At 47.3% G+C, this 14,702-nt stretch overlaps 1 protein-coding gene across 2 annotated transcripts in view; it reads right to left on the reverse strand.

Moving 5' to 3' along the window:
• Window positions 1–14,702, reverse strand: part of plekhh3 (pleckstrin homology, MyTH4 and FERM domain containing H3) — a 28,487-nt gene that overhangs the window by 2,722 nt on the left and 11,063 nt on the right. For both annotated transcript variants that reach the window (XM_079282734.1, XM_079282735.1), the window contains 10 exons: window positions 13,548–13,642; window positions 9,332–9,514; window positions 7,967–8,124; window positions 5,787–5,910; window positions 5,078–5,375; window positions 3,003–3,210; window positions 2,669–2,796; window positions 2,127–2,247; window positions 1,240–1,728; window positions 888–1,079 (listed from right to left, as the gene is read on the reverse strand). In XM_079282734.1, coding sequence (XP_079138860.1) covers window positions 888–1,079; window positions 1,240–1,728; window positions 2,127–2,247; window positions 2,669–2,796; window positions 3,003–3,210; window positions 5,078–5,375; window positions 5,787–5,910; window positions 7,967–8,124; window positions 9,332–9,514; window positions 13,548–13,642 — 1,996 coding nt within the window. The remainder of the gene's footprint in view (window positions 1–887; window positions 1,080–1,239; window positions 1,729–2,126; window positions 2,248–2,668; window positions 2,797–3,002; window positions 3,211–5,077; window positions 5,376–5,786; window positions 5,911–7,966; window positions 8,125–9,331; window positions 9,515–13,547; window positions 13,643–14,702) is intronic.

Here is a 14,702-nt window from a genome sequence, read left to right on the forward strand (position 1 = left end):
AAGCCACCGTAAGCCACCGTGACCATTACCCTTACTTTAGTCCTGCTAATGCTTGCTTAAACATGGTGTGTGAGAACAGAGTAAAACAGTCTCCAAGTTTAAACCTACTCTTCAACTTTAACTGTCACCCTCGAAGGAGCAGCAAATCTCGCCCTTACCCTCAACTCCAGGCCCAACCACAGTCACCCCCCGCCATTTCCTTCTCTCTCTCTCTCCTTTTTTTCCCTGCCCAGTAGCTGAAAACGCCCGCACATTCGTGTCAGAGCAATATGAGACCTGAAGTTCATAAAAGTAGGAGCCTTACTGGGCTCCGTTTCAATTCGCCTGTGCGTCCAACAAATAAATAAAAGCCACTTTTGTGCCCCATGAGAGATCACAGAGGGATTTTTTGTTTCCGCGTGGGAAGATGCAAGCTAATGTGGCCCGTGAAAGGCAAGATGTGTTCTCTGCTTAAAAAAAAAAAAATAAAAGTCTGTTTGGAAGAACATCCATGCTTCTGCGAAATGTTGCCTAATATTTTAATCTAACCACTGCAATAAAACGCACCCCCCTAGTTGCCATTTAATGCCAGGACGTTAGACTTGTGGTGGTTAGCATCGGTTGGAGAGCAGGGGGCAGGTTCGCTCTCTATTTAGACTAAATTAATGAGTGTTTTTAAAGTGGGTCAGAGAGCTGGAGGGAGGGAGGGGGGGGGGGGGTGTCATGGTATCATGAGCAGACAGCGTGCTTCTTTCACTTACTCTGCAGAACATCGCATGGCGATAAGGCCACTTGGCCCTGCACTGTCCACAAACTGAATCCTGACTAGAGTGGCGATAGCGTGCGTCTAAGCTCAGTGGAGAAACCTTCAGACCGTATACGATAACCTGGGACGTGAGCCACTATACCTTGGTGGTTTCAAACAGCAGATCCCGATCCCCAGCTGTGATCTTGAAGGTGTTGCTGTCAGATACGCCGTAAGAACAGATCTGGCCATAAGGGAAGGACTCCAGGGCCTCTGCCTCTCCCTGCCGATACAGAGACACGGATGTAGCAGCTACACCCAACCACAGCTTCTGGGAAAAACTCCCCGTCGAACTCTGGGGGGGGGGGGGGGGGGGGGGAGAAGGTAAGCAGATGTCAGAACAGCTCACAGCTATGCTTTGATTCATCTCAAGAGTCCAAGTGACTCTTCAGCATTGAGGGAGCTAAAACCTTTTAGTCCAACAGTAAAACCAAAGCGGACCCCGCAATACTCACAATGTAAAAGTCCACTTCATAAAGAGTGCATCCAAAGCCCGACCACTGGCGCGCAATTGTGAGGTAGGCAGCCATACTGTCCCTGCGGCTGTAGCCGGCCAGGTCTTTCCAGCGCTCCAAGATGGATCCCATGACAGCTGCCGCCTCCTCCTTCAGCCGGCTCCGCAGGCGCATGTCCTGCTCCACCTTCTGCTTGTGCGCCGCTATCGCCGTGTGGCTCCACAGCGTCCCTGTCAGGAGGCCCGTGGGGAAGCGCTGCGCCGTGTGGCAGTCCTGCGCCGCCACCTGGCAAGGAGGCACGGCTTGGGGCGCAGAAAGGGACACGACGACTCGAGCCTCGAGCATGGGACCTGGGTAAAGCTCGTCCAGAGGAGGGCAGGGGGCGTGTGTGCTGAAGTCACCCATCAGACACTGCAGCCTCAGGGAAGCTAAGGCCTGCAGGTCCTCATCACAGGTTGGCAGCTGGCCACGCACCACCATCTCATGGCACTGCAGAGCAAAGGCCAAAGTGAGGACAAACCGGGACAGACCGAACTCATTTGTCAGTTATAGCCTCAGTCCTGCCATCAATCCCTTCTCCCCCGCCTTGTTGTATTTTGTTCCATAACTCTTTTATGAGAGTCCTCAGGAAAAATGTTTGAATGAAGCCAGTGCTGGCTGCCTTTTACCCCCTCTGCACTACAGCCAGTGCTCTTAGTCACGCACTGTGCTTTATTGTTAATGATTGTCAAGTAAAAAAAACGTAATACTCCAATGAAACGCGAGGAATGAGTCACCGCAGAGCAATGAATTATATCTCATCATCAGCACTGAAATAGCCTCGCGTACCAAAGACACTTCTCCGGGGAGGACTCTGCCCTTTGAGGACTTGTGTTGTGCTACATTACCTGCTCAAAGAGGAAGAGATACTCAATGCTGTCCACTGATATGCTGTCAGCATCCAACAGGCAGTAGAGCTTGAAACACAGTTTCCATTGGGATTTAGACTCCGACTCTTTGATGGAGAGGCTGCACAGAAAAGACAGAAAGGGAACAAATATACCACCTTTTATTCCAGCTGGATGCATCATCGTTTCATTTGAGGCTTTGATGTCCATGACATCAGCTTCACCTTGGCTGTTCCAGCGACTGGCTGGCTTCGCTGACAGAAATAGTGACACAAGTCCAGTTCTCCCCAGTAAGGTGTCAATCTAGTCTATCAAGGATACTGGATAACGCTCAGCATGGGAGCTGGACTATAGCGAAGATAAACGTATACAATCCACCGCTCTGTTGGCATTCATCTAAGGGGGTGACGCATAGATAAGAGAGTCCTGCCAGACGGAGACAAAGTGTTTTGATAGCACGTCTTTCTGCTTGGTTTTATTGTGTCTGACCCCCCCCCCCCCCGGGGTGTCTGTTCTGTTTTACAGGGTGAAGCTTTTCAAACCTGGTCAGGATGTCTGCGATGAGAGCGCTGCCAGCGACCGGCTGCTCCCACAGTGCATTCTGCTCGTACAGAGCAAACGTGTTCTTGCTCTCCTGCAGGCCGAGCTTCTGCTGCATCATTCGAACCACCTGGTGAGGGGGGGGGGGGGGGGGGGGGGGACACGCAAACGCGGTTGAATTTTCAGAGGTGAAAACTAGACGAGGCAGAAATGCAATTTCTGTTGTCATCACGGTTTAAGTGATGCCAGATTACGCTCGAACGTTTTGAACAGGAACGTGTGAGAAGCTTGAGAAAGTTGTGCTTTACAGTGGAACACAGTTAAACGTGCCCAAACCTCATTGGCCGTAGTGTGCGAGCTGATGAAGAGCTGGCAGGATAACGGGCCAGGATAGTGCACAGTGCACAGCATCTCCTGCCGGCTCATCAGCATCTGGATCTCCTCCCAGGATGGCACACACTCCCGGCACTTGGTCTTCTCCAGAGCCTCGCTGATGAAAGACGCGTAGTTATCCATCTCAGACTCGGGACTCTGGCTCTGGATCCTGGAAGAAAGAGCGGGAGTGAGACGGGAGTGAGACGGGTGGATACGTGTCATGTGTGTGTGTGTGTGTGAGCGCATTTATACTTCCTAGATATTTGCCAGCAAAAATGATATTCAATACTTAAAAGAGAGAACTTGTTGGTGCTCGCGATGTTAACAGTGATTCAAAGTCTGTAAAGTGTTACGCTGCGATTATGGACTTTGCGTCATCCTATTAATTCAACAGAGTTTATTTTCTTTGAGCTGGCAATGCTCGAGAGTCAATGAGGCGAGGAATGACAAATGCTCTCACTTTAGCTCTTAGGACTTCAAAAAGGCCCAACGTCCCTCAATCCTTCAAAGAAAACATGTTTGACTTTGGGCAGCGCACGAAACAGGAAAAGGTGTTTCCGCTCCTGTGAACCGGAGCGACCCGCCGCTTCCTCCCAGTGGAGTGTCCAGGAGTGGCAGGTGAGTGTGCTGCCGTTTTAAAAAGAGGGCAGCGGACACAACACACTCCAACCTGGAGCCTGACGGGTCACGCGCTTCTGCGCAGTGTGAAAGGCGTTAAATACGACCTGATGGAGTTATGAGCTCAGCCCTGTGTAAACAAAGGGTTAATAGGAAGGAAACAATCATACGACCACCGTCTCAAAAAACACAAACCGGAGGACAGAGAGAGGGGAGCAAGAGCGCCTCAAACATTCTGCCAGACATCATTCCCTCCAATGTCCCGCTCTCTCATAACTAAGTGGCCACAGGGTGGGATTTACCCTGCTGAAACACAATTAGGAATGTTCCACTGGGCCTGCGTGATCCTTCCTATACCCTCCCGTCTTCACCCCGCTCTGCTCTTTCCTCCTTTCTTGCCCCCTCCTCTGCTTTCGTTCTTCTGGCCAGTTCTCTCTGACAGCAGACATTCCCTGGGGGGAGTTTTCTAAAGGGTCTGGGGGGAGTGGAGGAGGGTTTTCTGGGCTCACTTCCCAGCTCCAGTCTTAGTTCTGCCCAGCTGCAGCCTCAGCACAGATCCACAGAGCGAGAGCGTGAGAACGATGGCAATACGCATCAAAACACACAGGGCGGCGAGTTCCACGGTGTCATTATGAATCGCCATCGCATGCAACCGTTATATTAGCTAGAGGGCGATACCCATCACAGACGTATAGATAGAACATTTTAGTGGTTTGATGGTATGGCGTAAGACGTAAGCGTGAGATTAGCACCGTTAATAACTGAGATTAGCATGCATGACAGAGGGGCTCATTCAGACCTGTAAATCCAGCCCTAAAGCACTCCATCTGTCTGGAACACGCTGACAATGTGAAGGCACATCACGCTGCTATATCTAAACTGGTAGTCGGTGTTGCTGGCGCCTGCTTTTTGTCCACCGTCTGGACCCCGTGTTTTCCCTGCTACTACACACTTACTGGTTTACCCAGCATTCAACCTGTTCCTCCTCATAACCAACAGCTGATTCCTGGGCTGATGGAGTATTCTCATGGGACTGGGGTTGCATCTTGTTGCTACAACTTGACTTGGATCACGATCATGGAAAATCATTTTCATTAATATAAAAAATAAAAATAAAAAAACACCGCAATATTCCAACTGACATTTCTATTTCTTTGAACTGAAGAATTGACTGTCGTGTTTTTCCACCTGTCGCCTTCAACAAGTCATGTTTCCCATTGGGATGAATCACAGCCAGCAAAAACAAGAACATTTTCCATTTTTAACAACAAGTAGGAGATGATGTCACCAGCTTTCCCCGGGATTCATCTTTGCAAAATCCAACCTAAAACTTTCTCTGGCCAGTTATTGATCGTAATGCTTATAAACGTCAACTGTATTACCTCCTCAGAATTTGAGGATGCCTTTTCGTATCTCACCTCTTGAGGTGGAATCGCAGGTACTTGAGCACAGTGAGCCCCGGCAGGAAGGTGCAGCTCATGCAGGTGAGAAGCTGCCAGTAGCGGAGGTGTGCGGCGGTGTGCGGGGCAGGAGTGTAGCTGGTCTGCTTCACTAGCTGGCAGTAGACCTCGTCGCGGAGAGGCCGCAGGTCCAGGCAGGTCTGCAGCACGCCCTGGATGATGGGAACCGGCTCCCGTGCCGACTCCAGCTGCTGCAGGCAGTTGAAGAGCTTCACGGCCTCCTCGCGCACCGAGCCGTAGCCTTTCCCACTGTGGTCTGGAGAGAAGAGAAGCAGTGCAACATCGTCTTATACTCAGATTGGATTTTTCTTTCCTCCATTTTTCCTTTTTACATTTTGTTGTGTAAACATTAAGTTGCAGCAGACGTTTAAGCTACAATACTATAATATATTACATAGTATTAAATGTGTGTTTTTGTTTTGTGGTGTGCCCCTGTTTGCACTTGTTTTACTGAAACAGCAAAGCTCATGTTCATTTAGTCTTACAACAGCTTCAAGGACGACTCAACCATCCCCTCTGAGATCTAAACCCACTTCAATTGCACTTAGTTCCCTGTAAAAGTAAAAATGAAGTACTGATATGCAGCAATACTTCAATATTTTTTTGACAACACTAGTGCAACTTCAGACATGCTAGCCATGATAACGCCTGATGGGGAACTACTTACATGTGTGCTCCAGGCTGCCGTAAGGGAAGGGCAGCAGGGGCGCGTACAGGGGGCACTGGGTGTACTTCAAGATGGGATTGTGCTGGTAGATGTGCTCCACTACCTCCGGGTTGAACTTATTCTCCTAAAGCACACAAGTAAAAAAAAAAAAAAATAATAATATGACGATAACATCAATAGACACAGTAAACAAAACTAACTTTCATCTGCACTCAATATGCCTGCAGCCAACCTGGAAGCCAGTCAGTGAGCATGTGTGTGTGTCTGTCTGGGGTCGATTCGACCAGGGTCACAATTCAGCTCTGGCAACTTTCAAAGCAGCATGAGGGTCAAGTGATGACCCAGCAAACCGCACCAGCACGACTGACACGGTATACATTTGATCTGCTGGCGTCAATGAGTTCAGTGTGCGTGTTTGTGTCCTTCGTTGCCGATGTGGATAGACGCCTTCCAGCGGTACAGATGGCCTCCATGTTCACTGCCCTCTAGCACCTGTTGCTCATTAGTAACATTGCCACTGCTCTGGATCTCTTCAAACCAGCCGCTTACCCCCCCCCCCCCCCTTCTTAGTGGGGTAAAGTTGACACATTCTGAAGTGTTTGGTGCACAATAGTGACAGGCGTGTCTGTTTGACATGTGGGAATGAGATGCTGCCCTGTAGATCTTGTGTAGCAGGATACAGCACAACATCCCAGAAGACATACTTACACTGTACGTACATGGTTCTTAGGCCCGTAGACCCTTTAGTCTTCTCCTGACACATGCAGTAGTTTGACATTTTGTGAAATAGGGTTATTCTCTTTCTTGACAAAAAGCTAGATGAGAGGATTGATGCCACACTCAAGTCTGCATGGTAGATATGACGCTAACTTAGCTTAACACTACAGCACAAAGACTGGAGATGGGGAAACACGTAGCCTGGAAGCCGATAGCTTCAAACATAGCATGCAGACATGCGAGTGGTTTCAACCTTCTCATCTAACTCTCGGCATGAGAGTGAATTAGCAGATTTCCCAAATTATCCATTTTTTTTGTAAAAGGATAATTCTCATTTGTAACAACTTGGGTCTTGTCATTTCTATAAGGTATATGGCAACATTATGGAGGCAAAAACAGAAGGCTAAATCATCTAAACCACTTTATTTGCAGGTTAAAGCTAAATGATGTGCACCTGAAATGCCGCTGATAATTATGCATAGACAATTATAGTCGGTCAGAGTTGGGCCAGGAAGTCCGTCTGTTAACTGTGAGGGATATTTACAACAGACATTTTAAGGCTCTCCCTTGTGTCTGTGATTGGAACATGAATCTATATTTTTTAAAGATAAGAGAGCAGTCCTGTTCACACACAAAGCCTCTCCTGTTCATTCTCTCTTTGGTGTTTTTTTGCAGCAGCAGTTCTTAGTCTCACACTCAAGAGGGGAAATACCTGGCCTATTAGAGAAAGTGTGCCTTTGTGTCAAGGTGAGGGAGTAAGAACGCAACAGACTGAGAGACCGATGACCAGCAAAACAATGAATGAGGTGCACTTTACAAGCAGGCCCCACCAGGCTCAACCAAATGACCAACTTGACCCCTTCCTGGCGAAGCAGACAGGGGCAGACGGAGGCAAGCAGATGAACCACTTTCTTTGAGATTAGAGACTCTCGTTGGGAGATTACCGAGACAGGAGGCCAGGCAAAGGACCGCTTATCTGTCCCTTCTGCTTCACGCCAAGCCCCCCCCCCCCCCCCCAACCTCCTCATGTCAAAACTGCCCCTCGCTTGCTTCTCCTCAGGGGCTGCGAGTCCAGTGATCAGTGTGCTCAATGAGATTCCAGCTGTTCTCTAGCAACCGCTGGTCTAAATGCACTTCACTCTCCTTCCATGTGAGAAGGTAAAGCAAAAAACGCATCCTTCTCAAATCCCACGAATCAAACTGTTCTGAGCACCCAAACAAGTGGAACTAACTTCATCTAGAAATGACCTCTCTGGTTCAGGTCTGTTCTTACGTCCTGTCCCGGTGTGGTGGAGTTAAGATGAGATCATTCAAAAGAGAAAAGGCAAGCAGGGGAAACTTTGGACTTCAGGACTAATGAGCCCGTTTGGTTTCCATGGATGTGTATGTTTGTGTGTGTGTGTGTGTGTGTGTGTGTGTGTATGTGTGTGTGTGTGTGTGTGTGCGTGTGTTGCGTGGCCCACCTCGACGTCTCGAATCAGGAGCTGTGTTGGTGTTTCCACTGGTGCTTTGGTATCAATGATCTTCTGGATGGCACACGCCCAGTGCACAGCCTCGTTGAAGTGCTTGGTGTACAGCCTGTAGCAGTGTTTCCGCCCATAAACTGTGATGCTCCAGTGGCCTGGAAGAAACACACACACACACACTTTACCGTATATGATTGGCACTTGAAATTCAACCTGCACTTCATCCGAAAATGTTCAGTAAATGGGGAAGAGAACAGTGAAATGGTCTCTGCATGGGACACCCCGCATATGTGGCGTGAATCCCTCTTCCCTCACTTGCTCTCTCGGTTTCATTGAGGATCAAACGTCAGCCTGAGAGGAACCTCAGACCATGCCATCACCAAACAAAATCAGATGTCCCATCGATGAGCGAGAACACAAGTGTCACACCCCTCAGTGATACTCTTCTTGGGCAAAAAGTGAAAAAAGACACACTTCCTCCTTGTGCAGAGGAAGTATTAGATGCAACCCTGGCAGCCCACGGCGGTTATCAGCCTTTCCTGCTACGTGACTTGGCACCACACGCGTCTTTGTTTAGGTTCTTAATTTGAGGTACAAACCTCAAATTAAGAGGTTTGACAACTGAGATTATAACATGGTGATGTTGCCATTGCCAGCTATGAACCCGTTTGGTGCACTTAAACTAACTCGGTACACTTTCAATGATGCCAGAGATAGAACCCTTAAGGGGAACTACTATTTTATGGTAAGAACCTGAAAATACACAGAGGAAGTAAATGCCTCGTGCAACTTTCTCAGTGATTTAGGAGGAACATAAAGTTATTCCGGAGTGAAACACTCAATCGTGCTTGTGATAAAACCACTATTGAAAGGGCACTTCTGTCCAGAAAAGTCCCCTGGCATATTCAGTTCGTAAAAACTGTGTTTGGGTTTCGGTTCATACAATGGTTTGGACAGTTTAAGCAGTTTGGGGGAAATCGGCAGGACATAGTCCCCTCCATTGATGGGCAGGCAGACAAACGTAGAGAGAGGACGACATGTTTGAGGAACACAGCTTTGAAGAAAAGACAAGTCATCCCGTGTCTCTTCCCGCACAGACAATAAATAGTTTCCTCTATATTCTCTATGTCTCTTTCATCCCAGAAAGGGAAGGGGGAAGCCCCCGTCGATTACTCAGATGTGAGGTTTCTAGACCAACCTTGAGCCACATCTTGGACCAAACACCGCTGAGGCTTCCCAAACTTACTCACAAGTACAGCACTCATGGTTAAGGGAAAGGGAACCACATGAAGTCGCTTACATATAAAAAAAAACAAAATAAACCTGGACAACCTGCATCAGCCCGACCTGAGTGCTCCTCACCTGTTTGCTTGTACGTCTGCTTGTCTGGCCAGATGACAGAGCAGAGGCTGGTGAGGACCAGCGTGCCCAGTCTGCGGGCTCCTTTCTCCGGTCCGCTGTAGTAGTCGAGGGAGTCCTGGCTCAGCGCAAACCAGTACCGGCGCTGCTTGATCCAGTTTCCTCGCACCTCTCGCAACAGCCACCCTATAAATAAGATGCACACATGTATCATATTGACAAGTCAACTTCCACAATGGAATAACACAGGGGCTGTTGCGTGATTATTTCATTGATTCGTCGAATAACAGAAAAGGAATCGGCATTTTTTTTGATCATTAGATTCATAGTTTGAGTAAATGTCAAACCGAAATGTCAAGCGTTTGATGGTTTCAAATTCTTGCCACAGATTATAGTGAAATATTTTTGTGTTCTGGACTGTTAGATAGAAGACGTTTGAACCTTGGACTCTAGACATTGGACATGGTGATGGCCGTTTTATGATCTTTTGTAGAGAAAACAACTAATCGAGAAAATAACTGCCAGATGAATCAACTAACTTGCAGCTCTATATGGCTGCATGTACATCACTTAAAATACTTTTTACCAAACGTTACTGTGAGAAATATGCTTTACATTCTTAATTTAACTCACAAAATAAAGCCAAAGTTATAGCAACTTATTGCATTTATTTCCACCTGCTCAGAGTGTCTTTTTCCCCATTTTCTCAGCAGTACCCGCAAAATGACTCACATACACTATCATGCACACGCAGCTGGACCGGCTACGTATAAACAAAGCAAAGAAAAACTCGGATTACAACACACACACACACACACACACACAGAGATCAACTTCAATCTCTGCTCAGGTAGACATTACTCCACTATATCTTTACAAAGCAAATAGTCGTTTGCTTCCATAGTAATGCTCTGAATTTCAAATATAGCACCTTTAACCCATACTTCTGGCACGCCCTCTACTATGCCTTCAGACAAAGCCTCATGTACACATTAACTGCACACCAGGACAAGGTCTGGGTGGTGGGTGGGCTGGTCATGGAGCTACTAAACCAGTGCTGCCACACCATGTCTTCACTAAGAATAATCCCCAAGGCATGTAATTGGCCATAACGTTTGCAGCAGTGTGTATGAGAGTGCCCTGTTGGGGTAAATACTAGGGGATAAAAATACAGCCAGCTAATGGCATAGGCATTAAAGCCTGCATGCAGCCAACATAATTACCACTTCAGAGGTTGACAGAGTGAGAAAAGGGGAGAGAGCGAGAGCGAGAGCGAGAGAGAGAGAGAGAGAGAGAGAGAGAGAGAGAGAGAGAGAGAGAGAGACAAAGAGAGTAAAGCAGACATGCCTTCAGCCAGCTCACAGGCATGCCCATTGGTCTTGCCAGGCCTGGCTCCAATATGCAAGACTGTTGTGTTCCTAAAGTCCTGAGGGTTTGGAAAGACTGCAACAGCCCAGATTCACTGCTCGTGAACTTCTTCCCCCCCCCCACCCTCAGCTATGTGTGCAAATCGTTCCTCATAAATATATAATCTCAAGAGAGAGGAGGGTTGAACTGGTACGGGGTCACAGTTCATCCAGAGGGCGAGGGGAGAGGCTGGCACAGGGGCGATACACTGGCAGTGCGCCATTTGTTGCGTGGCTGCGTGTGTGTTAATATAGTTGGTGGAAGCAAGTGGTTTGAAAGAAACAATTAGGCAATGTATATTCAGCTTCCTACCCTGTGAAAACGACAATGACGCCACTGCCAGCGTCACAGCTTCCTCTGTGTGGTTAGCAAGCTGTGCGCCACCTGTCAGACAGCGCTCACTTCGTCTGCTTCTTTCTTTCCTCTCACTTACTTCTGATGTACTTTCATCTCCCCCATTTCTCTTCTCTCCCTGTTTTTGTCCTTGCCTCAAATAGGTTTTCCCAGGCAGTGAAAATCCTCCATTGCCACTGCTACTCCAAAATAAAAAATAAAGAGAGAGGAGGGGGGGGGGGGGGGCAAAGGCTCAGCCTCTCATGCTACGTTTCCTGTTTAAGAATGCTTCTATATGATATAAGTGGAACGTTTAAACCAACCCGATATAGCCTAAAGCAAAACCCCTGAAGGTATTTAACACCACACCAGAGGGGCAAAGCATCACAACCCACCGTGAAACGGATAAATAAAAACCATGAGGTAAGTTGGGCTGAGCTTGTTGACAGACTGGATGTATGACGGGGCAGGCAGACAAGCTGACTGGGGGAGAGACACGGAGAGACGGGCATGCCTGCTACCTTGACGCCTCTGTCACAGACATGGGACGTCCAACAGATGCTGCTCTTTTTTGGGAACTTTAAACAGTGCGATAAGGAAAGGCAAAAAAAAGAAAGAGAGAAGCACAGTCCCCTGTACACCTCTCTCCCATGGTCTCCCATCTGGATCCCATCTCTGTGGCCGGCTAATGTCTCCCCTGGGGGGGCCACGGCTCACATTTAATTTGTTTCATTTGTGACCCCTGACCCCAAATGCCCTGCCCCCTCAAACACAGATTGTGCAAACAATCTCTTTACTGCAAACCTCCTGTCACTCTCAGAGTACTGAACGCTCGTTCCATTCATTTTTATTTGACATTCTAATGAAATATAAGCGTCGCAAATAAAAAGTCACCTCACTTCAAAGTTCAATTCTAAAATGTGATCAATGCGCAAAGCCACAGGCATATATATGTATGCAGGCGTTTCACTGATAACTTATTTAGCAACATCAAAGTAACCATTTCACTTCAGGCAAACATGTTCCTCTTTAAACTCTAAATGTTCAGGTCAGCCCCTGAAACAAAACCCATAACTTTAGCTTGTTTTAAGGTTTTTTTAAATACAGTTTAAAATCAGACAGAATTTCAGACAGTATGTACCTTTACCTTGTATGTGCAGTACAGTATGTACCTTTTGCCTTTAACATATTATGATTGATAAATTGGACCTGAACTTTCATTTTGTTTGTAGAAGAAACTCTTGACTAAACTTTGCTTCCCCTTTTGGATCAAACAGAGCATGAGAATCTCTGCCTCGTAAAACAAGCAGCTTATTTTAACTGTTGATCATCAAGGGTATGTCAATGAACCGCTGTCTTCTTAGCATCTTTTTCTGGAAGCACTCCGTGGCTTTTACAACTCATCCTGCCATCGTTGGTCTATATCTGCAATGTTTGTGGCCTATTTTAGATACTGGGTCATATTAACCCCATGTAGCCTCAGGAGGTCCTGCTGAAAAAAAAAAGAAGAAAACTTTAATGGAGGAACTGTTCCTCCACAAACATATCCTTGTGCACAGAAAAGAGAGGGATTGTCTAACGCCCTGAGATGTTGTGGTGGCTGTAATATTGTGGTCAGTTGAAGGATGAATGAAAGTGACACTGTAATCAATGGCCCATGGAAAATAGCTGTCCACTTCTTTTGGAGGGAAACTATTCTCCTCAAAGAGTGAGACATGGACAGAGAGGGGACAGCAGTAAGGGAGGGGCACTAGCCAGGAGCGCATAGTAACTGCTGTCAGAATTAGGCAATCTGACTAACGCCATCCCAAACAGGACGTAACTTATCCAACTGCTGGCATTTTACTGCTGCCTTTCAGAAGCAGGCCAAGAAAAAAGAAAGAAAAGAAAGTCAATTCACACAGAAATATCCTATGAGATCATTCCTCAAAAGCACCAGACACCCAAGATGGCGCTCCTGATGCCAATAGCATTCCCTTCATGAAGACACAGAGGGACGAGGGGAGAGCAGGAGCAGCTGTGCCACATGTGGTCAGAGAGGAGCCGGCTTCAGGGCGACAGCCCGGCACGTAGCAATAACAGTACTTATTAGGAGATTATTACGGTAATGAAATATATACTATAATTAATGTACACAACCAGGCCCTGCAAGGACCTCATTTATTAACTGAGGGATAAAGTAATAGTCATAAATGTTTAGTCTGTAAAGTGTAAAAAGAAAAAAAAATGCTTCCAAGAGCCAAAGCTGATGTCTTCAAATTGTATTTGATTTGCATTAATATCTTGCATTTAAGAAGCTGGCACCACTGAATGTTCAGCATTTTTGCAAGAATAGTTAATTGCTCATCAAGATTTTCTGTCGATTGACTGATTAATCCACTTATTGTTTCAGCTGTATGACTCCCCACAACTGAACATGGCAGGCAGATGCGTGCAGGCGATGGAAGACCAGAGTAATGGTGGTGTCAATGTGACTCACCTTTGACTAGCAGTTCGGGCTCTTCCTCCAGGCCCATCTTATTCTTCTCGATGATCAGACTCTTCATCTCTGCAGACACCCCTGAGACAGTGTGCCTGTGGAGAGGAGTAGAACGAGAACGTGAATAACTCTGCTTCCCTCCCAACTGAAGTCTTCCCCTGACTACTCCCTCCCATTGGACAGCTAATTGGCTCGGAGACACACAGTTGGCTGTGACCCCCCCCCCCCCCATGTGACACTGTGCCAACTACAAGTCTCTCTGATACTCTTAGGTGGGGGGGGGGGGGGGTCACACAGGGGGGACTGGAAGAAGTTCCACGAATATCTGTCCTCCAGCGTTCTCCCAGTTTCCCTATCTAGCAGCACGCAAGCACACACACACACACACAAACACACACACACTGATGCATACCACGCCGCTGTGGACAGCTCGTCTCTCTTTTATCACTTTGGCCGCCGCGCAGAGCGAGCGACTGGAAATAAACGTGACAGAGCGACGCCGGCCTGACTCCCAGCCAGCCAGCTCTCACCGGTCAGAGAGGAAGGTTCAAGAGGTCACAGCCTTGGATAGTTAAAAACCAGAAACATCAAAAAGATCTGTAAATCTGTGGAACCGCTGTCCTTTCTTTCTCTGTTTAGTGCCTCACTAACATCTGCAGCTACCTCCATATACAGTGATGCTTCAACATCTGGTCAGGCAAGGTTGTGGACTGATTCAGACTGTTATCTCAGGCCAAGGCCCATGTAAAGTCTATTAGAGTGTTTGTAGGTTTTATCTCTCTTCATCCATTTATCTGACTGCTCGTTAATTCTCTCCATTTCCTGCGTCTAATTAGCATGTGAGGTATAAGTGACAAAGCCCTCCTTCCTTCCTTCCTTCCTTCCTGTCCTGCTGGGATCATTGCTTAGCAAATGAATCAAGCCCTCCCTCCCAGGGACATTTGGCCTCCTGTTACCTACTCCTTCGCCAGCTGATTTACGTCCTTATTGATCTGATAATTCCGGAAGGTTCCTCCTCACGGAAGCCAGCAATAATCAATGAGTCCAAATATAGCCGTATCTTTTTTTGGCTCTGCTTACATGACATGCAGAAGCAGTTTCCTTTCACCGTGTGCGCTGACCTGATCTTGTCTATACTATGGTTTATCATGTTGG

The sequence above is a fragment of the Melanostigma gelatinosum genome (genome assembly GCF_949748355.1).
Source record: "Melanostigma gelatinosum genome assembly, chromosome: 13".
Classification (NCBI taxonomy): domain Eukaryota; kingdom Metazoa; phylum Chordata; class Actinopteri; order Perciformes; family Zoarcidae; genus Melanostigma; species Melanostigma gelatinosum.